The sequence below is a fragment of the Paramisgurnus dabryanus genome, chromosome 8 (assembly GCF_030506205.2).
Source record: "Paramisgurnus dabryanus chromosome 8, PD_genome_1.1, whole genome shotgun sequence".
Lineage (NCBI taxonomy): Eukaryota > Metazoa > Chordata > Actinopteri > Cypriniformes > Cobitidae > Paramisgurnus > Paramisgurnus dabryanus.
The window spans coordinates 15816160-15842922 of NC_133344.1; the positions used below are offsets into that span (position 1 = coordinate 15816160).

At 38.0% G+C, this 26763-nt stretch overlaps 1 protein-coding gene across 2 annotated transcripts; it reads right to left on the reverse strand.

The window, feature by feature from the left end:
* Positions 1-179: 179 nt before the first annotated feature.
* Positions 180-26763, reverse strand: LOC135770828 (uncharacterized). Of its 2 annotated transcripts, none has more exons than XM_065280667.1 (8): positions 26597-26763; positions 18188-18239; positions 16202-16237; positions 15826-15864; positions 12349-12429; positions 12190-12261; positions 9551-9593; positions 180-2679 (listed from the first exon to the last, which is right to left on the reverse strand). In XM_065280667.1, the coding sequence occupies exons 1-8, from the start codon at positions 26609-26611 to the stop codon at positions 2634-2636; spliced, it is 384 nt and encodes a 127-aa protein (XP_065136739.1). In that variant the 5' UTR covers positions 26612-26763; the 3' UTR covers positions 180-2633. The 2 variants fall into 2 exon arrangements, with proteins under 2 accessions (XP_065136739.1, XP_065136738.1); XM_065280666.2 differs by lacking the exon at positions 26597-26763 and adding an exon at positions 24946-25146.

Consider the following 26763-nt stretch of genomic DNA (forward strand, 5'->3'; position numbering starts at 1 on the left):
AGTGAATGTGGTTTCATAAGGCATATCTTCTGTGAAATCTAAGGCTGACAACAATGGAAAATTTATATTTGCTGATGTCACAGGAAAAATATCAAGATTATCGCTGCTGTGAGATTTTCCACTGGCAAAGGTATATATTTAAATACACAAATATTTTATATAATTCTACATAAGCATGCTTAGTGAGTAACGATACATATTTATTTAAAAAATAAGGTTCATACAAATATATACAGCAATGGGAATTTATGTTAAAACATCAGTAGAAATCACACAAGGTTTGTTAAATGACTATTATAATGAGAAGTAATGGCTACTTTTAAGAAGTATATATATATATATATATTTATATGTTTAAAGTTTACATTTTATAGTCATATACCTCAAACATTACCTTTAAACACACACGCGCACACACACACACACACATGAACAATTGAAGCTGATTTCTGAGCTGATCAGCAAAGGAATGCAATAAAATCTGTAATGATCCCCCTTTGAAAATATATAAGTACACATCCTATACATCCATCTATCTGGCCATCACTTTATCCCTTGAAAGACATTTGCCAATGTCAGTTTACAGATCGCAAAAACTAATAACACAAGTAACAAAAATTGATGTAAATCTGAAAATAACATTACATTTTTTATTCATTTCTTGAGTGTTTTTAAATGGAAAATACCAAACGCATATTTTTACATAAGCATTACATCCCTTCACATAGCATTAAACAACTTTTTCATCCACCTGCCCCCAAAAGCCCAGAGGAAATTAATCTCGGGAATTAATCAAGCTCAATGTTTTTTTAATACACAAACTCTATTAAAAATAATGAGAACATAAAATAATGTAAAACTGGCTAAAGATATTTTATATTAATTATACAATTTTTCTTTTTTTTATATGTTCCAGTTCTGAAATGCTATCATCTAAGGACACTTTTTGAACGGTTATATTGCAGATCATGATTAATAGTAGTACACACTAATGCTTTTATATACAGTACACCCGAATGCGTCGAAGTAACAAACTCTGATGCAAACACGATTGGATTTCACTTGGATTTAAATAAAAACCGGCAAGCAGGAGAAGCTTGACTAATCAAGACACCGCAAATTTAGCCGGTGAAAGGTGGAAAAGACAGGTTGTATAAAGAACACAGAGAAGAGATACTTAAAGGCCGGGCCGTTGGCCAAATCGGCCTGACTGCTACTATATACGAGGCTATAATATCAGCATGGCACATCACTCACCCAAAGTGGGTGTAAAATTTCAATTTTATTGTTTAATTAGTACTCAGATTAATTCACACAAAATTTTGGAATGTATCGAATCACATTTTTTTATAAACCTGTAGAAATGTTTAGGATATATGCAAATACTGTCATTACTACTGTAAGTGGTGCACCAGATTTTAGGCTATTTGATAAATGATATGAGGCCGGACTAACTGTGATCGCTGCATATTTTAAAACCTAATGAAAACTTGATGGGGTCATTTTGTTCAATAACCCCTGGTGATGTATGAAAAAAGGCAAAGTAAGGAAAGGCATCTCGATCGGCATTAAAAGTGCTTGTGTATATTCGTGATAAAGAGCCAAGGCGGCCTGGGCCTGCGAATCAAAGTGGTTTGATTGATTTCCGTTTTAATCTAAAAACAAGATGATGGCGGGGGAAAGTGAGAGCGGGATAAATACAGTAAAGAGTCTGCTATAGTGTCTTTTGGATATTTCCTTTCTTCTTATGACACATGGGTGTCCTGGGTCTGTCCGTATCTCTCCCAATCCGACCGCCCATTGGATTTTATCCATTCCTATTTAAGCCAGCAATATATATAAAACATTAATCTGCTACCCAGCATCCCAGAGCTATTTACAATCTCCGGTACTGTAGAGGGTTGGGCGCTCGGTTAAAGGAGGAAAAAGAAAACAACATCATTATTCAAAGAGGTCGATTAATTCGGGGCTGTTCAGAGGCGTTTTTCTACTTGTTTTGACTCTTTCTTTCCTTTGTCAAACAATCAGACACACAAACCAACTTTACCTTTTAAACGCCTTGAATTTGCACAGAGAAAGTGAAAATAAGAAGAGGGTTTTCTTAAAGGTGCAGTGTATGAATGTGATGAACAGGTTTTCCGAGCGCTTTCCCCGCCTGCTATTGGTCGAACAAACCGAAAGTCCCTCCCCAAACTCACGCCGTTGGTTGAGCCAATGACGTTGCGTCAAACAAATGCTGCACTGTTTTGATCTGTTGTTTGCTTACAGAGATGAATCTGAACCTGAAGTGAAAGGTCCACTGATTTGAAAAAAAAAAAATAGGTAAGGTTTAACAATGGCCTGCACTTGATCCAGTTACAGAAAAACATAAAGTAGGTCTGGTTGAAAAAAGTGGGTCCAACGAGAGTCCATGTCCATTTCAGAAACGTTTTGAGTTCGAGTGCAACACGTTGCATTTGTGTACATCTTGCATATGAAAATGGTTTATAGAAAATTGATGACGGTCGGCAAACATAATCGGTTGCTGGTTTAGACTCTGCTACAGATATACACATTTTTGAATGAGAAAACACATGCTTGCTGTATTTCCTTGAAAAATCCAGTGTGGTGAGGATATATAAAGGCACTGATGGTTAAACAGCAGCTTTCTGTACTTGGTCAACCGGCATGGTGTAAACCCTAGAGAGAGAGAGAGAGAGAGAAGAGAGATGAGTACGGTCAACAGCTCACTGTGGTGACTTTATTTTAGCTGAAGCTGTTTTTGCATTTCCCTTAAAAAGTGCACATATTTTCTTCATGAATAAAAAATAAGCAAATAAAGAAAAAGAAAATACTGAGCACACCTTTTTTTGGTTGAAAGATTTTCGGTAAAACTTTACAACAAGAATCCGTCTATTAGCATTAGTTCAATTCAATTTGATTTAAATGTATTTATCAAAGTATCTATTTACACTACGTGCAAGTAGTGTCCCTTGTTGGCAAATGCTATTTAAACTAGCTCCGCCCACTAGTGCTCTGTTGAAGAAACGTGCAAAACTACTGTTGTGTCAGCAGTAGTGATAAGGCTTGTAGAACACGATGTCCCTGGTTTGACTCCGCTCTCGTTCTTCTACATTTTCCTATCTACGCTAAAAAAAAACGATTATGTGCCTTAGTAAATTTAAATTTAAAAAAGTAAATTCTATAAAAAAATAAAAAAGTGTAAAAAGTAAAAATAACACAAAAATGTAAGTAATTCTAAATTAAGACATTATTGAGTAAATTTAACTTAATTTTATCATGTAAAATGTATCACCCAAATTTGTGAGAAGGAAATTAACTTTTTTAATTTTGTGTTGAAACTACTTGAATTATTTAATTAAATATAACAACTAGGCAGTGGACTTGTACTTCCCAGTATGCTTTGCATGGGACTGCGTTTGAAGAGTAAAATTTGAAACGCTATTTTATGTGCTTTTAACAAAAAAGAAAGACGTTTTAGTGTTTAATGTTTAATTATCTTTCAGATTTAGAAGAGCTTCTGTTTCTATTATGAGTTTTGTGGTTACCATCATTAAGAAGAGTGGTGCTTGTGTTTAGACAATATTTGCTGTCTTCCAGATATTCAGGTTCATTTGTTTTTGTTACGAATGTTGTGTTAAATTACTGGCACTTTTGTTTGGGAGGACAAAAATCTCTTAATAAAGTAAGAGTTGAAAAGATTGCGTTTGCTTTATTTGTCTGAATATTAATGAAAGTTAAAATAGAATAAGAGATTAAAAACCTATTGGATTAAACTTAATTTTAGTATGTAACGAGTGTTTATTATTTTAAGTATTTCCTAGGGGTCAGTGTGATGCAGGGTTCACACCCGACACGGTAGAGGCAGCAAGCGCGAGTGTTTTACATGTGAAGTCAATGCAAAGACACGATTAGGCATCCTGCACGTTCCGCGCAAATTGAGCGTTGCCGCGAGAAACGCTCGGGTTGAAAAATCTGAACTTTTGCGGATTTCCGCACTCGTTAACCAATCAGGACCCTGCTGTTAAGCGTTGCCACGAGAAATGCGCGAGTTGAAAAATCTGAACTTCGGCAGGATTTCCGCGCTCATTAACCAATCAGGAACTTGCTGTAGTAGTCGCAGAAGCCCCTCCCATGACACGAATTTCCGTGTAAATGTCTCAAATGACTAGAATTTTTTACGCTTTCACGCAAATGAAGCGAGTAAACTCAAATGTTCCAGCGTCCAACTACATGCAAATAGAGCGTTTTTGCCGCCTCTAACGCGGCTGGTGTGAATGCAGCATAAGGGAGGGCTTTTATTGTCCCAATAATGCAGCATCCATTTTATAGTTTAAATAAATATAATCATGTACACACTGTGTTTTTATTGCATCATGTTAATGTACAAAAATACTGAAGGGCAAATATTATATGCCACTATAAAGTATAGATAGTTTCTAATTAAAAATTTCACTCAGAATGCTACTATTATTACTTAAGCCCGAAGTATAGTCAGTTTTTATGTGCACGCAAATGTACGCGAGTGTACATGAATGATCGAAAGCAAAGCCTTGCCAAGTTTAGTTTAGTGCATGTACAGCAGTGGTTCACAACCTTTTTCACTTCAAGCCCCCCTAGTCGCCCACAACAATATTTGAAGGCCCCCCACTCACTCAATTTTCTCCATATAAAATTAAATAAAGCTTGGAATGACTAGACAGATGTATATTCGCAACTAAAAGTGCCAAAAAAAATAAGAAACATCTTGATTCTGCTTGTTTTCGCATATTTTTAAGCTTGTTTTGTCCCCCCGGCCCCCTGGTTGGGAAACAACGCATATCCTTCTGATGACAAAAATTTTGTTACACCAAAGGCCAAAGTATAGTCAATTTTTTACAGGTACGCGAGGGTCCGTGTACAGTGTGTATTTACTGTAGATATTAATTAATTTGTGTAAATAGACACTGCCTTTATTTATATTGCACATTTTACAACTTTGTTACAAAGCAGCTTTTTGGAACAAAGAAAAAAAGAAAAAAGAAAATATAAAATGTATTAGTAAGCAAAGAAATTACGTTGAAATATGGTTAAAATGCTGTAGTAAAATTAATCGTGGTTCAATGATATTATCGGATGCAAGTTAGTTACGTTATCAAAAGGGACCTAAAGTGTTGCCATTTTGTTTGTTTGTGTATATAAGATGCAAGTCTGCAGTCAAATCTAGTACAGTGTTTTACTTCAAGGATTTCTAAACGAGACATTTTTGCAGCTTACTTAAAAACAATTAATAAATTCTTATCTTAGCGCTCAAAGTCATTTACATTTCTCATGAAGTGACCCAGGTCAAACACACCAAGCCAAACATCTACGCGGGCCTATTGCGACAGCAGCAACAATACCGGTGCATATTTACAAAGCCATGCTGATTTCAGTACAGAATAGGGTCAGCTACGGGTCATAATGTACACAAGTCGATAAATCTGCATCTATTTTAAAGGAGCTTAACTTTGACTTTCATTCTGAATAGAGGGACATTCAGCTCACAAGTTCAGAAGGGACGTGAATGGAGCTCTTTGTGGCAGGAGATGACATAGTCAAGCTGTTTAAACACACGTGTGCGCTCGCTCTCTTCAGGTTGATTTGCCTCTGTGATGAATTCGTTCACAGTTTGCATGTCTTGTGAACTCCGGGGCAGGAGTTTTGCCTGTTTAAAGTCATTTCAGAGGCTTTTATTGGTTTTATCGAAAGTGTTTTCATTGAACATGTTCAGAAAGGTTCTCTGTTGATCCACAGGTCTCCTGGTTGCTGTGTGATTAAGCCCCCATTCAACCCACCTATCACTCAACAGTGGGAAAAAAAATGCTTTGGCTCAGGTAACTGCATTCCCTTGAGGTTATCTGTAATCCCGCAGAAGAATTTAACCTTAATAAAGAACGAGACGAAAAATAGGGGATCTTTAAGCTTACTGTACGAAGGCAGGTGTCAGACAAGCCTCTCTTCCTGTTCTCACATAACGCCAAGCTCAGCAACTTGGTAAAACTGATTACTTTGCGAAACAGGTACGGATAAAAGCCAAATTCAGTTACACAACCTATCAGGGCCTCAGAGATGAGCCACAACGTGGGACCTGACAGGAAGCAATGCTTCTAGTTTTATCTTGAAATTCACAGTAAACTACACCGTCAGAAAAAATGGTCCCATGCTGTCACTGGGGCGGTGCCCTGTCGAAAAGGTCCTAATCATAGACTGTAAAAAAAACATGGATGACGCGACGTCGCTTCCTTCCATTGTAATGAATTCTAGTTTTATCTTAAAGATTCACAGTAAAGTACACTGTCAGAAAAAATGGTCCCAAGCTGTTACTGGGGCGGGCTCTTTCGAAACGGTCCTAATCATAGACTGTAAAAATGGACGACGCAACGTCGCTTCCTTCCATTGTAATGTATAAATATGTATCAGCGTGATAACAACTACCTTAAAGGACCAAAGCCATCTTTCGAAAAATTTTATTGGAAGTGTAAATATTTTTTTTTATTTAGAGCCGCGTCCCGTTCGTTTGCATGGACAGGGTTTATGACCCGCTCCTAATATATACTATTTAGGCACAGATTTGTGTACATTTGGTACCAAATTGTGGTACTAATATGAAGTCTATAGGTGCAAAGATGTACTTTTTGAAAAGGTACTGCGGCCCCAGTGACAGAAAGGGCCCAATTTTTTTCTAGTTTTATCTTAAAAATTCACAGTAAACTACACTGTCAGAAAAAATTGTCCCAAGCTGTCACTGGGGCGGTGCCCTTTCGAAAAGGTCCTAATCATAGACTCTAAAAAAGATGGACAACGCGACGTCGCTTCAATCCATTGTAAAAAATTTAAGGAAAAATTGTCCGACCATGGGCGCTGCCATGATACGTAAAAACGTCAGTTTGGAGCCAGGGCATGCGCAGAAGGAATCATCTGTGGAGCCACGGTATCAAACCTCTGCCCAAATGCTTGTGCGCCCAAATCAGCCATGCCCCTTAAAAGTCTCATTTGACCGGCTTGATAAAATATGCTAATGTTAAAGGAAAACACCTCCGTTTTTCAATATTTTACAATGTTCTTACCTCAACTTATTATATGACGAATTAATACATACCTATCTTTTTTTAAATGTGTGCACTTAATCTTTGTACCGCACCTCTTGAATGTGTTAGCATTTAGCCTAGCCCCATTCATTCCTTAGGATCCAAACGGATAAATTTAGAAGCCGCAAAACACTTCCATGTTTTTCCTATTTAAATACTGTTACATGAGTAGTTACACGAGTAAGTATGGTGGCACAAAATAAAAGTTTTGTTCGGAGCCATAGGAATGAATGGGGCTAGGCTAAATGCTAACAAATTCAAGAAGCGCTGTACAAAGATTAAAAGTGCACGCATTGAAAAAGGAACACAGGAACATAGTAAAATATTGAAAACGGTGGTGTTTTCCTTTAAATACAACTTGTTTTGTTGAAAATTAATAGTTAGTTTTATCTTCAATCTTCCCTCGAAGCTCAGAGTGTCCGCTCAGAGAAGCTGTCAATCAGAAATGTCAATCATAACGACACGCCCTGTTTCTATAGTATCAAATTAGTAGCTAAAATACAACTTATCAAAAAAATGAACAACTTATATTAAAAAAAAAAATAATAAAAAAAAATAAATAAATAAATAAAAAAAAAAATAATAATAAAAAAAAAAAAAATGAACAACTGAACATATCAGCGTGATAACAACCAATTTTATTGGAAGTGTAAATATTTTTTTTATTTGGACCCCGAGTCCCGTTCGTTTGCATGTAGAGGGCGGGGTTTATGACTTGTACTACAGCCAGCCACCAGGGGGCGAACAAAGAGCCAACGGCTTCACTTTTCAAGATGTATGAGGCACACCCGGTCCTAATATGTACTATTTAGGCACAGATATATGTACATTTGGTACCAAATTGTAGCACTGATATGTCGAAAGTCTTTAGATGCAAAGATGTACTTTTTGAAAGGGTACTGCCCCAGTGACAGGAAGGGCCCAATTTTTTCTAGTTTTATCTTAAAAATTCACATTAAAGTACAATGTCAGAAAAAATGGTCCCAAGCTGTCACTGGGGCAGTACCCTTTCCAAAAGTACCTTTCGAAAAGCTCCTAATCATAGACTGTAAAAAAAGATGGACGACGCAAAGTCGCTTCCTTCCATTGTAATATAGAAATATAAATCAGCGATAACAACTACCTTAATTAAAGGACCAAAACATGTCACTGGGTCCATTTTTTCTGACCGTGTACTGTTTAACTAAATATTTTTTTTACATTTTAAAAGACTGAGTGTTTGTTTAATGCTGCAGTGCATTGTTTATGTTTCACAAATTAGAATACAAAAATGAAAAGGTGAAGGTTATGAAAAGGTTTTCCGTTTAACACTGCTTCCATTGTCTTCCGTTGGTCCGAAAACAAATTGGCTGATGGCAATGTTGCTGTGTTAGGATACTTAAACAAATGGAGGGATTTTTATAGCGCACAGTATGTAGTCTGTTTAGGGAAACACACGCAGTCATGCAAGAATAAGAAAAAATAATAAACACCAGAAAAAGTTGCACCGCAGCTTTAACCAAGGCTTACATTTCCTGAACCTAAAGCTTGTGGTGTTTGGACTAACCGACTGTTGGGTTTAAATAAACCAAAGTCAAAAATGTGGGTTTGTCTATATTTTACCCAAACATGGTTCAAACAACCAAGCATTTTTAAAGCATCATGACACTTTCTGTGGTGTAATACACAGATTCGGGTACAGACAGACACGTGAATGGTTGTTTGTCACAAGCGCCAATTGTGACTAACATGCAACAAATTGCAACACATGTTTTCTACCTTTTTTACTTCTCCCAAACAAAAACACAAACAGGTTTGGGCAGTTTTCTGTCAGACTGTTTTTGTCCTGCAGCATTGAGAAAAACTCTTGGAAAAGTCGACCGAATTTGTTATTTTTTATGCAATTTCCACTCTCTCAACTTTCTCGGCTACATCAACGGGTTAAATCTCGTTTGCATTAGACTTGTTTTCCGTGTTTTTTTCTCCTCTTTGTGTTTCATACACAGCTCAGGAGGTGAGGGACGTTTGACAGATATCTGGAAGGTGGAGTTATCAACACACATGTACGAACCTGCAGCTAATGGTGGCCTAACCCTTCAGCATGGCTGCCCTCCATTGTCTCACTTCTGCTGAGTCGTCTCATGTTAAATAGGTTACCAGGGATTCGGAGAACTGTTACCCACCCGACTGGTCGGACCACCGCAAAAGGCGATGGGTGGGGCGCAAAAACCGCCTTGTAAAAACTAAGTACTGCTGTGTCAATCAACATTTCAGACATAGCAGTACGCCGACGACCGCAACAGTTTTCCAGTAAGCGCTGCTAAATCTCTCTTGAGCAGAAGACACACAAAATTTTCATGGATTGCATACACGATTTAGTCGAATACGGCATGAACATTTTTGCATGCATTGATTGTTTTAACAACATTTAACAACACAAGTAAAATTTGATTTAGTCTTACCCCTGTTCCTGGCTCCGTAAATAGCGTCTGAAGAAGACAATAGCTGTAAAAAAAGAAAAATTAAATAAAGCATGACTTTTATTTTATTTATTCAGGATGCACACAGTTACTGGGGTGGGCATTGTGACATTCATTTTAGATCCCAGATCGCCAATGAAACTTGTTTATTGTGTGCTTTTTATATTGAATAAATCTGGGCATCACACAGCCTTCAATTGTCTGGCTGCCAAGAGTTTAGCTCACAGGTGTGTTGTCACGGCACACCTGAGAGAGATGCTGCCAGTTTTAGCTCTTATAAAATAGGCATCAATATTAAACTGACATTTGACAATAACACAAACCTTAAAGATATTCAATAACAACTTACATCACAGAACCCAGGTGACTATTTGAAAGTCACTTGCTGCGTTTCTATTGCAGATTTTCGCAAAACTTTGGCGTTATTTATTTTCTAAATGTCGACAAAAGACTATTGTGAAATGACAGCGTTTTCATTAAACAATGATATGCGACTGAAACATAGTTTATCCTCTCGCAAAAAGTCATTCCAAACATCACGTCGACTGATGTTTGTAGGTTTACTAATATCACATCCACAACACTAGGCTTTATTTTTAACCAAAAGAGATTTAAGGGTATTATCCAAACATTAATAACAAGGAAAGCTCATTATACTTAGGAGCGGCAACGTATAAGTGTTTTTTTTGGAGGTAATAGAACTTTTTTAAATCAAAAGAGATTTAGGAGTGTAATCCAAACATTATTAGTTAGGAAAGCCTCTTATAGTTGGGAGTAGACGCGTATTGAGGTGTTTCTGGGAGATTTTAGTACATACCGTACATACTGGGACTTAATTGCATCAGGTGATCTAAAAATGCGAATAAACTGTTTCCATTGCAGTTTTGCGAAATGCACCTTTTCCAAATTGCCTGAAAAACCACTTCAAAACCACCTTCCAACATATGGAAGTTTTTGCGAAATTGACGTGTTTCCATTCACCGTAGTTTCAATTACCAACGTCAATTTGCGCAATATAAAGGGTAATGGAAATGCACCTACCATATTTTCCGGACTAGAAGGGGCTGTTTACAATTGGTATTAAGATGTGTTTTCATCAATCGGATCACAAGTGGACGAGAGAGACACATTACGTACACCTGGTATTTAAATCCGTCTCTTTTGTCCGCTTCTGTCCTGAATACTGTGAGGGGGTTGTCTGTGAGACGGTGGGCGAGTCTCTCTGCTGTCATTCAAACGCGAGCGGGAGTAATTATGAGTTTATATGGACGCAAACTAATATTATATCAGAGTCCGCTGCTTGTTTAGCAAGTATACATGCTGCACAGTGTTTTGTACGTTTATATGTTAGAGCTTTATCTAAATTTTCAGCGCAATTGATGAAATAGGATCGCGCAAGAACACCCGCAGTAGTTTTATCAATGAAAGGCTAAAAATAGCACTGTTCACCGTATGTTCACGCCAGAAGTAAAAAAAAGACGTAAAACTTGTGTTTAATACCTCAGATTAGATAAATGGGCGTAGAGAAGGCGGTCGCGTGTGGCTGTTCGAACACATTCAACCACATATGCGTTCCGCAACTCCAAAGCAATCTGATCAAAAGTGGTTTCAACTACCTCTGGATGTGGTTGAAAGTGGTCGAAAGTGGACGAGCTCAAAATTTTTGAACACCGTTTACACCTGGCATTAACGTCGTCCACTTGTGATCCGATCGACGAAAACGCATGTTAATGCCAAGTGTAAACAGCCTCTAAGTCACAATTTTTTTCATAGTTTGGCTGCGACTTTTAGTCAGGTGCAACTTGTAAGTCAGTATGATTTAATTTTGACATAAATGTACCAAGAGACACCATTACCGTCTACAGGTGCGAGAGTCCGCTATACTGTATGTTGCTCCTGTATTTATGTAATTCTATAAATTTAGTGATGTGGAATGACGAGCCTGCGAACTTGATGCACGTTGGCTTTTTGTGTTCATTTAGCCTATCCAGCCTTCCAGGTATGTTCAGTATGCTATTGTGTATCGTGTAAATAACTGTTTGTATTACGTTAACGTACGGACACCTATTCAGCCTGCTGTTCTGTGTGCTATTGTTTAGTTGATTAACTTGCCTTTCCAGATTAAATGTCTGTTCTTCGGCTTGGATTTTGTGAAATGATTTTCAATAAATTAAAGCGTGAGCTCTCTTTTGTTGTTAAATGTCATATTAGCAGAAACTTTAAAAAGAGGACACTTGCTCTGAGCTTGATCGAGGTTGAGAGGTGCACAAACACGCAGGAGACTGAGCAAGCGCAGACTGCGGTTGTTCCAACCAAGCAACTGTAAACTTCTGTCACCATAAAAATGGCCGTCTTCGCTCGTTCAATTGGACAATTGAAAAACGTGAATGACGTCGGTTGCTTTTTTCGCTCAGAGTACTCCTGTAAAACGCATGGCGCGGGAGACGGCAAAAACGTGAGGTGTGGATAAACAAGCATGCATAATTGCCCATAGAAAGCCATTGCCATAGTCGCGTTCTGTGTGGTCGGCCCCTAACTGTGTAACATATAAAGGATGTGAGTGTTTTAACACAGTAAGCATTACACACATAGTAAGTAAGACCAGAGTAACAAAAACTTACCAATAACCGCAACTATGGCCAAAGCTACAACACTGACAGCAGCTATGACGATGATCAGTGTTCCTTTTTCATCTAAATAAATGAAGAAAACAGAGAGCCCCATGAAATAAATTTGTACACGGCATGTCACAAAAAATATCAAATATCAACATTTCTTACCTGCTTTACTTTCGTCCATTTCTCCTTTGGACCTTTGATCTAATCCAGGATTATCATTCATGGGTAGGCGCCTTGATATCGCTAAACACAAGAATGATATACAGATATTCAGTAAATATATGGCACAGAAACTCCTGTGTAAATGCCCAACATATGTAAACATTAACAGGAACCCTGATACATTATACTCAAAGCAATTATTTTTTTTTATTATTGAAGGTGTTTTTTGCTATTTTATCTAAGCAGCTATACGTGATTTTAGCGACACAAACTGGAATTATGCCTGAAAAAAGTCCTGAAAAAATTAATGCCATGATACAGACTGGAAAAGGGTTTCCACCACATTTTAAGATGTTAGACTTTTTCCCAGATTAATTCTTTCCCCGCCATTGACGAGTTAACTCGTCAGTTAAGAGAAAACGCTTTTTCTTTTTTTTTGCAATCCATGTTTCTGCTATTATCCACCAGTTGGCGCTCTTACCCAACTTATAAAACCTGGAAGCATAAATAAACTAAACTAAACTAAAATATAGCTGCAAGCAGCAATGCCGGGGTCAAGCCAAAAAGGGCACATAAGAAAGTAAAGTTGAATTCGGATGAGCAGTTTAAAGAACCTGGGAAAATCTCTTGATTTCAGACTAAATAATATAACAGTTATCAGCAAAAAAGCTGTGTTTTCATTCAGTGTCATCTCTCCCTCTCTTTTCGAGGAGCATTGACAACTAGAACACTGAAGAAAATGTGAGTGGTGCTTGCAGTGGCAATTCTCAGCTCACAAAATGTTACAGTGGTGTTAATGAGTCAAAAGAGACCACCCCCATGTCTCTACGATGTTCTCATGCAGAGATATAGCTCTTGTAAAAAGGATTGATAAGGTATCCTAATTGGTTGCTAAGGAGTTAATTGGCATGCATCAATGATCTCCAAGCCATGAAAGGAATAATACATGATGACCCAAGATTTTAGATGTACTGTTGGAGTAGTTTTAGGCAAAAATGCCATATTCTATCTCAAAACCAGTAGGTGGCGCAATGACAAAATTCGTGCATGCAACCTCAGGTCATAACTGTGTTACATCTAGCTAGTTTTATGACTATACACTTTAGTTTAGTGAAGAAACAGTTGTATGACCATAGGGTGGCTTGATTTCAAAGGTTTTGTTCAATTATAAGGCCAACTAGTGGTGCAACCACACAATTTTTTTTGTGTAGCCTCAGACTGTGGTCGTACATCAGCGTATCAAATATGGTGAAAAAATCTCTTTGCGTTACGAAGTTATAAGCATTTATGTGTAAAAACAGAAAATTTAAAGGTAATTTTTCGTTTTTTGCAATTTTCGGCCATTTCTGATGAAAATTTTAATACAACGCCAATAGAACTTTTTGTTCAGAAGGTAATGCAATATTCTTCCTATGATGTTTTCGAGTCGATCAGAATTACGCTCGCGGAGATATTCGCGCATGTTTTTTAAGTGCTGTTTTGCTGCGCAGGGCTAACCGTAAGGCGAAATCTGGCATGTTTGGTATCATTGGACTCGGCGACTATTCAGGACTCCTAAAAATCAAGTCCCGTCAAAATACGTTGATCACAGCCAAAGTTATAGGTGTAAAAAACATCTGTCTGGCCACTAGGTGGCGCTGCGACGAAACTGTGCATGCACACTCAGTTCCTGACTGGCATCACAAGTACCGAGTGTCGTGTCAATAGGCCTAAGTTTGACGAAGATACAGCCTAAAATCTGTTTTTTTGCGCTCTACGAAAATTTTGTTGACGCGCTATACGACAACGGATTGGTTTATCGAAATTCTTTTGATAACTTTTTGCCGTGAGGGTCTCTAGATGCTACATACCAATTTTCGTGGAAATCGGGTAAAAGCTCTAGGACGAGTTCGCAAAAGTAGGTTTTACGAATAATTCAAAATGGCGGAAAAAATTTCATGACGGAAAATGACGTCATAGGGTCTATTCGAATCGTCTTGAGCCAAGGAATCAGACGAAACAAGAATTTCGTTTCTAGGACCTACGGATCAGAAGTTATAAGCAAAAACATAAGTGCAACTTTGGACTGTTGGTGGCGCTAGAGGGTTAGAGATAGAGACTCCAAATTTGCTGTGGGGACACATTGGACTGTCCTTTATCAGTGTGCCAAATTTCATAACTTTCCTACGTACGGTTCTATGGGCTGCCATTGACTTTCGGCGGAAGAACGAGGAAGAAAAATAATAATAATAATAATAATAATAATAATAAGAAAACTAACAATAACAATAGGGTTCTACGCCCCTTCGGGGCTTGACCCCTAACTAAACTAAATAAATTATGTATTTATTTTATTTAAAGAAACTTAAAAATATACATTTTAACTAGCCTAAATTAAAAAACGAATACGTTTTGGTGCAGATTGCTGCCACATGGATTGTTATTAACTTTATGGTAATGAGCTATGACGGGGTTCTGCGGCAACCAATCGGAAGGCGAAAACGTTCAGCGGCAACCAATCGGAAGGCGTAAACCTCCGCATGAGAGAATGCATTTGAGCGTCAGAACGCAGGGCAGCCAGAGCGTTTTTTGACACTATTGCCGGCACCCTTAATCTTCACACCCACTAGAACACTTGGGCCAAATACAGGAAAAAGTCATGTAAGTAGTCAAGTGGTCAAGTGCAAAGACAGCAAGTGTGGTTATTTAGACGCAGCCAAAGTTTCCCCCTAAGCTAAAAACCCGTTCGAAAGGGATAAGATCGGCAATAAGATCTTCTTTTTGGTACTAAAACAACGTCAAGGTTCTTTTGAGGGGGTCGAATCGAGATCACAATCTTTTAGCGATTAATTGTGCAGCTTTACCTAGGGCTGTAATGAACTTGTGCACTAAATGGGAATATACATAATATGAGAGTTTCTTGCCCATTTTGTTCCCGATTTTGCTGCATCAACTTACAAAAATAAAATTTTATATATTTACGGTAGGAAATGTACCAAAAAATCTTCATGTAACATAATTTTAATTATTATCCCAATGATTTTTGGCATAAAAGAAAAATCGATAGTTTTGACCGATGCAATGTACTTTTTGCTTTTTCTACAAATACCATGCCACTTACGACTGGTTTTGTGGTCCAGGGTCACAAAATGAATGGCAAATGAATCGTAATTCAAATCATGTTCATACTAGAGAGCTTTACTTTCCTCTAGCCCACCACCCACTCCTCCTATAACAGCCTCTGGCCTAAGCTGGTGAGCATGGCTTGCTTTAACAGCTGAGTAATTCTATCAGAGAGCAATCATTCCTGTGATGAAGATAGACAGATCCTCACAGGGGAGGACTGAATGAGAATGCCAGTGTCCATTAAGTGGACGGACAGGGGAGCCCAGGTTATCAGCGGTGCTCTGCGGGGACAAGCTAATTGATTGCTTTCAGGAATTAATGTGGCAGATGAACCGGCCAGGTCTTACAGTAACAACGTGTCTGAATACCCACCTGTTTCATCGCACTCATCGTCACTGTTCTCATCGCCACCTGGGTTTGTGGGAATATGGAAATAGAAGTGTAAGATAGATAAGGGCAATCAAATAAATGCAAACTGTTAGAATCTATTTAAAGTGAACACAAACAGATGATGAATTAATCACAAACAAAATCATAGTAATGACGTGCTAGTTATAAACCCAGTGGATGCCTGGCCAGGTCATATCTCACCCCAAAATCAGTTTTAACTCATAAAAATTATGATAACTGCAAAAAGTGTTCTTATAAACAATTAGGTGAAATATAACCTAAATATGTTCTTGAAAGAAACGTATTTTCATAAAAAATACACCCATGTGTTTTTCAAGTTATCAGAAAACATACATACATTTTCCAGAAGATTCTATGTCTTCTGATGCAACAGCTGTTGATTTGAATAAAAAAGATAAAAGAGGTTATGGCATGGTTGAACATTATCACCTACAACGAAGTCATTTCATTCCCAAAGAGTAAAGTGAAGCCAATTGTGGAGTGGTTCTTTTAACTTATATATATATATATGAAGAGTTCAGATGCAAAAGCTGCTAATCGCCACCTCCGTCAAAAATGAGATGATGATATTAACCAAATGCTTTCGCCACGTATTATACTGTACGTTAAATACTTTCACTTCAAATCCACTTAATTCCGGTCTCAGGCCACTCAGAAATAGTGGTTTGTTGGCAGAATCCATTAAACGCCACGTCAGTTTTTAGCAAAGTGCACAGAAGAATTGGATATAAACTTTTTTTACCGGTTTAAAAGATGTTTACCAAATATATTAGGATAATGAATGCATTTTTGAGTATTTACCTTTATTCAAAAAGGACAGAGAAGAGTAATTTGAGTAACTTTTCTTCTGAGGGACGCGGATTCAAAATATGTGTTCGGAGTGTCATGTGTGTTGCTCGTCGTGTCAAAACATGTGTTCGTTGCGTCATGTGAACCATGCGTGTTGTCAAAATACGTGTCTGCTGCACACGTGTCTAAAGGGTTTATGATGAAAGAGATGCTCACGTACATGAAATATTCGCAAGACACTCACTTAACACTAAACTCAGATTATACATGAGATTAAGCGAGAATCTGGCAACGCGAGCATCTCTTTTATTATAAAACACTCTGAAGTGTCCGCAGCAGGATCGTATTTTAACAAGTCGCATGACAAACCAGGTTCACATGACGCACCCAAGCGTGCCGCACAAGCCATGAAAAGTGAAGCCAAAACGTCTCGATCGCCCCCCAGTGACTGGTCCCAGTATAGGTCATAAACCACGCCTCCCAATGTTATTCAATGGGATTTGAGACCAACTAAAAAATTTAATTACACCTCAATTATCTTTTTTCCGAAACTGGTTTCTGTCATTTACTGTCGTTTTTATCACGCTAATGTAAATTCAAATGTTTGTTTTTAAAATAAGTTTGTTTTTAGTTAGTTATTCAATGATATTAAAACTGTGGTGTCACGTCATGATTGACAGCTGTGATATCGTGTGATATGCGCATTCTGCGAGAGCGAGGGCGCGGTCTTGATTTCGCGGCTCTACTTCCTGCTCACTACTGCGCAGGACTGGTCCTAAAAATCGCTACTGCGCAGACTCAAGACCCAAGATGTCAGCGCCGTATCGGGACACTGGCGGCTTCACTTTTCACCAATGGAAGAGAGCAAACAGGCATCGTCCATCTTTTTTACAGTCTATGGACGCAACGAACACATATTTTGACATGACGATCAACACACGACACTCTGAACACATATTCTGAATTTGTATTTTGACAAGTCGCATAATAAACAAGGTGCATCAAGGTTATATCGATATGACGAAACACACACATGACGGGCTAAAACAAGTTGTGACGAGCTTCGCATGTGCGCCCTTAAAAAAGAAGTCAGCGGCCTCCAGTGTTTTGTAGTGAAAAATGTGTTTAATACCAATGAAATGACTAAAGTGACATTTGTGAAAATAAGGCTTTTCTAACTGATTAATAATGCATTTATTGTCATTAAACTGACATGACTGAACCTAAACATAAGAGACGGAGAACGAAATGCTAATTTACAAAAAAAAAACGTGACGCACTTAAAAGGTTTTGCATCGAAAGCTCTTCACACATAATTTCAAGCAAGTGTAAAACAAAGAATTGATGGTGTTTGATTAAAATCTACAAAAAAGGCAATTTGAATGAAAACTGCACGCAAACAAATACAAGCAGACAGAGGTGTGAAGAGATCATGTGAAGATATACCGTAGATGGAGTAAAAAAAGACAGGACAAAAACCTTAAGATCAAAGCACAGCAGAATATATTATAAATGTAGATTAAATTAAACCTACCTGCACATCGAAGAATCAAAAACACAAAGAGTAATCGCAGCATCTTCTTATTCTAGAAAAAGAAAGAATAAAACAAACTTTAATCTACATGTAAGAAAACGTTCGTTTCAAAAGCTTTTTACAGCTATCAAATATGCAGTATTGAATGATAACTGATCTGGTGGTGAACCCAAATACACTCACATATATGCTTCATATTATTAATATTATTGGTAGTATAATAAACATAGCATTTGAAATATTTTTTAGATAATAAAAACAGCTTTATAATTATTCATTAAAGCATGCCATATATGGAAATACACACCAACGTTCAGAAACGGCTACAAATAGTATCTGTCCGGTATGAAAGCGTACTGGTTGACCAAACTACATAATGCAAATGAATCCGGTTAGGCTTTCAGTTTCATCTTATCATGAATTCACTAAGGGCTGATTCAAGCTATCATGGTTCAAATTTTGTCAACCTGTCTACGCTTATAAATGCAGCTTTTTATTTGCCAAAAGCACACTCAATAGGAAACTAACGCTGCACGCCATAAGGTTTCCTGTGGCTCGTGTGGTCCAGTCCTGCCTCTGCATTTTCTTACAGTGTGCAAACACCCAAAGTCTCGCCTTGATTTCTGCACACAGCAGGTATTTGTTCAATTTGCCCCCCTCAAAATTTTGTGCCGCTTAGACCATGCCTGTGTCAACAGTGTTGACTTTTCCAACACAGGAAAAAAACATGTTTGTCAAACCATTTTATGACGTCTTTAACTTATGACTAACGTTTTATAAGAACGCTCTTATAAATAGAGGCGCAAATGGCTTCTTCATCTTTATATTTGAAGTAATCTTTTCTTCGCATGATAAAGGCGCTTTTAAAAGGATCTCTTGACAGAAATGCAATATAATTTCATAACGAACGGTTACGTTTTTATTAGCTTAAGATGAGTTGTTTTTATATGCATACACCGTGGGTTCCCTTACATAGCATGTTTCTAAACGCCATGTTTCTACAACAGCCGTTAAAGGCGGGGTGTATGATTTCTAAAAGCCAATGTTGACATTTGAATATTCTAAACAAACACGCCCCTGCCCCAATAAAATCTAGACCTTCTTTTGATAAACACATACGCAACCAAGACAATGATGTCGGTTAGTAGACAACCCCCTTACTGCTGATTGGGTACAAGTGTGTTTTGGTACTCGGCCCGACTCCCTTTTCCAAAATGTTTTTTTTTTAAATCATGCACCCCACAAACTTTCTTTACTAAGTTGTCTCCGACGATGACATGTTCGTCCTGTGGCGACTACCGTAGCTTCTCTATGCGTTTCGGTGAACGGTAGACTGAGCCATTGGTTGCTATTCACAACCTCACCATTAGATGCCGCTAAAATGTACACACTGCACCTTTAAAGGTTCTTTGTAGAAGATTTGATCGGCGGCACGTGCGGTGCCGTGGTACGCGTCTGGTCCGAACGTTACTTCCAGTTTCAGTTTTTTTAATGGTTTGACTAGTTGCTAAACTGAACTCTTGAGCAAATACCTCGCTGAAAATAACAAATGTTTTGGTTTCCTATGTAATCTATGTGTTGTTTATTTTGCTTGTTATATAAATAAACTACGTTTGAATTTCTTTGTCGTTATTTATTCGTAGCCAAGTTGACCGGAAGTTACGTGTTGACCACGAAAGCCGCTTGTTTATGTTGTTACTGCTGAAATGGTCTGTAGATCCATACATGAATCTTCTATGCCATCATGGGCGACGTTTGCATATGGCAGTGTGCATATTGCATACATTATTCCAGAAGTAATATGATTTGTTCTCTGTGAATAAATAAACATGTTCTGTTTCACTGGGAACTTGTAGCGCAGTCGAAGTGAATTGTATTAATTATTTGCGTGCATTTTCTAATTAAAAAAACTTGTGAAATAAAAACTGCACGACGACAAAGGTAAGACTTGTTTTTGCATTAAGCCCCATTTTACTAAGAGTTTTATTTAGTGTTTTAGTCTTCGCTGGTTAACTCGTGTGGTCTATCACATCATTTAAAAGTCTTTATTTTGTGTTTATAAGTGTTTATTGGTGGTTGTCATGACAAGATGTGTGAAGGGAGGTCACAGTATGTTTTGTTTTGATATTATCTTGCTTTAGTTTATCTGTTCCTGGAGTTGCATTTAGTTTAGAATTACGTTATTAAACAACCATGATTTTCAGTTTCTATTTTTGTTTTTCATTTGTATTGCTTCCGTATTATTGTGTGCAAGTGTACATCCGTGCAATCTTAGTATGATTTTGTGCAGGTTGGTGGAGTATGTACACACATAATGTGGTTTCATAGATTCCTTATTTCAGAATGGCTTCTTGTACGATGAAATTTACCCATAACCCTGGGTTTTCGTGAAACGCCGTCACTGTATGCCATAGTAAAGCACCATTAAAATTATTCAGCTCGTTTTGCTTGGAAACAAGCTGTCAGAGAATCAAGTGATTCATTTCAAACGATTTTAACTGTTATGTATGCACCCCACACCTTAATGATTCAACACCTTTTCTAGACAAAACACATGACACATCACTCAACTCCTGCCTCTTCCATGAATCAGTAAAGACGAACACGCATGCAAAAGTGAAGAAACCTCCTTAACCCATACCGTTTCTCCTCGCAAGAGGTCAGATTTGACTTCCTATTGTTATCGTTCCCAGAAAAGTCTGGTGGTCATAATACAGTCAGATCTGTCACACACCTGGACCTCCACTTAACAATAATCGTTCACTTCAGAATAATGCCTATTTGTTTTCGTTTCCACTTCGGACAAGGAGAAAGGAAGTATTCCCGGGAATTACCTTTTCCTGAGTTCCAGCTAAATGGTCAAATATAGCACACGTTGCTATTCAAATGAACAGTAGCTGCGCCGCCCGAGCCCCACACTCCCCATCCAGATATTGTTATTATTGCCCATTGTGTTGGACCTCCACTTCCTCCTAATTTGTGTTATGATGTCACAAACAGTGGGAACATTGCCCTTTGCAGGACGGTTACACACCTGCTTTTTCCATCCACATTACCTAAATGAATGAGCATTTAAACAAATTTTCAATTTGTAGGCCTGACGTGAACTCAGCTTTGTTTGTAGGTGGCGTCTCAGGGTGTGTATTGTTATTGGTGTGAGAAACGGGTATAAGGTGTGAGAAAGAGAGCATACGGTTGACTGAATGAGTAATGTAAACAGTTGTGGCTCGTGACTGCTCATTTGGGAGGTGCAAATTCAAAATATGTGTTCGGATTGTCGTGTGTTGCTTGTGTTTTCAAAATATGTATTTGTTGCGTCATGTGCATCACGTGTTTTGTCAAAATAAGTGCCTGCTGCACACTGTTTATGATAAAAGAGACGCTCACGTTCACAAAATACACACAAGACACTCCCTTAACAGTAAACTCTGATTACGCATGAGATTATGTGAGTATCTGGCAACCGCGAGCGTCTCTTTTACCATAAATCCTTTAGACGTGTCTGCAGCAGGCACTTATTTTGACAAGACATGTGATGCACATATAATCCCTTGATGTGAAGAACACATATTTTGAAATTACAAACCACACACATGACGAGCTACATACATGTTGTGACGAACTTCGCATCATGCGCCCTCGAAAAATAAGTCACCGGCCGCCACTGAATGCAAAGGTTCCTCTACCTTATTTGTTGAGCTAATTATCATATTATTATATTAGGCAACACAGAACAACCGCAATTGTATTAAAGAAATGCAGCGGAAAATTGAATAAATGAAATGAAAAGAGCATCACGGCCGGGTTGAGATCAGTAAGTCTCTCCTAAATGATGGCCTGTCTGCAGTAGCTCAAATAAATCAATCGCAGTGGTGGGACAGAAAGGTGGTTTCTAAAATGACAGAGATTGGCGTAGCTTAACTCGCCTCCTGATTTGGAATTTCCATGCTCAATCCGAGTCGTCACGCCAAGAGAGATTCCCTCAATTAAGCCGTTAATCACAAGATACGGCCTCGGTTTTAAGAGAGAGCACAGTCGAAGCTTGTAAAAAACGTGACAGCAAATCTCTCATGAACAGTCACCTACAGCCGCCTCCCTAAATTCCAATTTGGTGGCTGCCTGGAAGAAATAATAAGCTGAACCAATTTGAAAATATTTATCAGCCCAGTCCAAAGCCCGCGAGTTGACAGTTCTCCTAAAGCTCGTGTTGCCGTACAATTGCCTAATATATTCTCGTGTATTTGAATTCAAATTGAATTTGGTCTATTCTTCGGATTCTGCGCTTGTTTTGCTGCCATCTTATTTGTGCACGATCATTAATACACGCAAGCCTGCAAAAGAGACCCGACGGTGCCCTGCAGCGGGCCGCCGATGAAAGACCAGTTTTATAACTCATAAATCATAACTCAACAGCACAGTACAAGACAAAAGCTGTTGTAAAACATCTGTTTTCTGCATCATCATCCTATTCATCATGTAAACAATAACAGCAATACTTAGATAGCTAATATGCACTAATGAATGTACAGTAAATATATTTTCATCTAAAGTGGATCTATGCTCTTGTAAATGTAGTATTACGCGTGCATTACACTTTGAAACAATTGGCTGCATGGTAGAGAGCAGATAAACTGGTGACTAAGGAACCGCCTTGCTCCATTTACAAGGAAATTAATCCTGTCTGATTGTTTACTTAGTCACAAACTGTCGTCCATGTCTCTAGGCCAAGTTCACCAACAACTCCCAGTTGAATCAGTAGGTCTGGCCATAAAGTCAGCACACATTTAACATTTGGCACCAAAGTGTATTTTTTTTCCTCTTAAAGGGATAGTTCACCCAAAAATGAAAAATCTATCATTATTTACTCACTCTCATGTTGTAACAAACCTGTATAATTTTTTGTCCTGATGAAATTTTTAAGGGAATGTTCGTAATGAAACCATTCGTGAGCTTCATTCACTTCCATAGTATTCTTCCTTCTTATTATGGAAGTGAAGGTTATAAACATTCCTCACAATATCTTCCTTTTATCCGAACAAAAAAAATGTGTATATAGGTTTGTAACAACATGAGAATGAGTAAATGATGAGAAAATTTTCATTTTTGGGTGAACTATCCCTTTAAACTTTAGTGTAAGATGACATACTGTACAGCAGTCAGTGTTATTTTTTTTAACAGCACATATTGTTGCTCCTCGTGGTGTCACTTTGCGAAGTGTGAAAGATTTTGCTGCATTGCTTTTTCTTTATTACACACTTTCACAGCTGCTTAGTGTCAAATGTGTATGACAATATTGTAATACAGCTATACTAAAAATAACTTAAGAGCACGGTATCATGACCTACAGGTACACTGCAGTTTCACCTTGGGTGAACCACCAACCTCAACTTCACATGCCTTTGCGATTGGAGTCGATTACGGTGATGGTGGTAAATTTGCCATGCAAGGAAGACTAAAGAGTGAAAGGGCAATCAGTAGGCTATGAAACAAACAAACAGTTTACGCAGATGTGATTGCTTATAAGGGAAAGGTTAAGAAACAAGGAAGCAGGAAGCCGAAATCCTGTTTTGGTTGTACTTCCTTTAAGTAGTATCACATGAGCAAGATACTATGTTTATGTTTATGTCTTTTGCAGATGCTTTCACCCACAATGCACTGCAGTGCATTAAGGTTTTATATTGTATGGGTAAATGCATTCATTACATTTATCCAAAGAGTGCATTTAATGTACATTTTATCACTTCTCCCACAACCTTCGGCTAATGCAATGCTCTATCAATTCAGCTACAAATTCGATACCCTTTTAAGTTTTTTTGATCAGATAGGTAAAATTCCAGTACACATTGTGTAGCAACAGTCCAGCAATGGCATGACAGGAATGATGGTAGACCTTCAATAGTGTAGACATCAAACATTCATCAAAGGGCTACGGGATAAAGAAGCATCCATAGAAAAGCACATAACCTCGGACGCACGCTTAACCACAGCAAACAGCCACATGAAGCTTATATAATAAGGATACGGTTATGATCACACAAGGTTTGTGTCATACGGTATTTGCAGATGGAGATCTGAATAAAAACTGATTGACAATACACACTTATGTACTGTAAAAAAAAAAAACTCAAAAGGATCAGAGCATGAGACAGAAACCTGTTTAAAAAGGGGAAACTCGGCAGACAGTGACATCAGTAGTGGTTTGACATTTTCTGCGAGTGTGACGTTATTTGGGTCTGGTAGTCGAAACCAGTTAAACAGAACTGAAAAAGTTTACCATGTTTGCAAACAGACGGAAGTGAATGTTCTTTCGATATTTAAAAGTAACTTTGATTTCAAACAGTGGGTCTATTTTAAAGAAGTCTTTGAAACCAATTCTCCAAACCAGAGACAATGAAGGTGCTAAAGGTTCCCCAAAGAAAGGTTCATTACTAACTTTATATATGCTAAACCTTTAAATCACCTCAAAAAACATGAAAGGTTCTGTAGATATGCTAAAAAAATCTTTATGGGACCATAAAGCCCAACAAATAAAGACCATTTTAGGAACATGTATTTAAGGGCAGTGCCCAACTACTGTAGACCACATGTCCACACATATGCCTCTACAAAAATAACCAAGCACCGTTTGAGGATGACTTATTCAGAAATTCCTTGTTAGTCTGAAAACTGCAATATTACTCTTACACACATGCAGTAAAAATACAGTAAAGCATATTAAAACTATGATAAAACTAACATCGTGACCCAACTTCACTTACCACCACTTCCTTGCAGACCTCGCTGCAGTAAACGGGACAGGAAGCAGAGCTGACAGTTCTGCACATTCATTCGGGGAAATAAAAAATACCCTCACGTGTCATCTCTACTCTTCACGAGAAAAACGGCAACGCCATTATTATAAACGCAAGGTACTCTGCGCGCGATGCCTCGTTGCGTTGCGTCACTGCACCGTGCGTTGCTCAGCGCGAGACAACTTGTTGCAAGTATCCTGCCTAAGGTGGTTGGCTAGTTTAAGCTGGTCTACCAGACTGGTTTTAGTGTGGTTCTGACAGCTTGACCAGCTATCTGTATCTTAAACAAGCTAAGACCAGCCCAGCAGCTTAGGACTGGGTGTTGTTATCAGGAGGTTTGTGCAGTTAATATTATCATTTTATAACCACCACCCGTTACAGCCTTTCTGAGGGTTTCTATGTCGTGTCTACCTCGCTTTTGTAACATTACACAAAACGCGCATGGTTGTTATCTAACCTCGGTTTCACTTTTACGCGCATCACCTGCCGCACGCAGCTGCAATGTGAATCTCGTGTGGGGAAGGAAAGTCGAAGAGAAATTGTTTGGTGTGTCTTTAAAATTAAAACAGAGTAGGTTTACATTTTATCACGGATTCAAACCTGAGCATAAGAGTTTGCTGTTAGATTAATCCGACATCAGCATGCGCTATTCTCTTTACCCTTTCTAAAATTATCCACCTGTAAAGCGACTTTTTTATATATATATATATATATATATATATATATAATTTATTTATATTTTTATTTTAATATGATCATTTAATATTTATTAAAGATTTAGTAATGATTTAATAATTAATTAAATAATAATTGATTAATTATTATACATTTTAGCCCTTTGTTTGCGGATCCCATTGCAACGTGTTAACCGCGTCTGCTCGCGCATTAGCTGACAGTGCGTTTATAGAAGTGTTAAATGTCTCAAGTGTGCTACAAGTTGGCTACTTACAACCTAGTCAACCATACAGCCTGCAGTTACATCAGACTCAGTATATTTCGGGGATAAAAATAGTTAATGTAAATGTAAAAATACGCAGTTGGGAAATTAAACTGTAGTAAGGTTACAGTAATTACAGTTCCTGCTTTACAATAAAAGTTCAACTCAGAGTAAAAGAAGGCAGCATAAACAACTACATAAACTGGCACGTGAGAGACTAGCTGATAAAAACTATCTGATGCCGATCTGCAGGTTAAAAACATTTTTGCTGGACTTTAAACGTGCAGGGACAAGATCTGTTTACAGTTACAGAGGCAATTTGCTGACTGTCTGCAAAGTGACGTCTGTGTAATTTCAGCTTTGAGCTGTAAACAGTTTCTTTTTGATGCATATGACCTTATTACTCTTTTATCTATGACCTAGTATATGAAACATCACGTAAGCCATTTAAGTGTTGCAAAGCACGCAAATGAATTCGCAGTGCAAACATGTTGTTGAGAAAAACACATTTGCTTGCTTGTGATGTCAACAAACATTTCTACTTTATTTACTCTGTATCAGCAGAAGCCTACTGTAGATGTACAAATTGCTTTCACTCAAAAGATATGAAATAGCTGTTTATCATATCCCTAAAGTGACCGAAATGTATTATTTCAAAGAAATGGAAAAAAAATGACTTACTTTCAAAACGCCCATACTTCTGGTGCTTTAGTAAAGCAATGAAGGAAAAAAACTCTCGATAAAGTTTGGCCCCCTGCTAGTGGTGTGGTTGACATACGCTTATGACTCTCTCTGTCTGTACATGAGCTCCTTTGTCAGCCTTCCTAGCAGAATGGGAACTTCCTGAC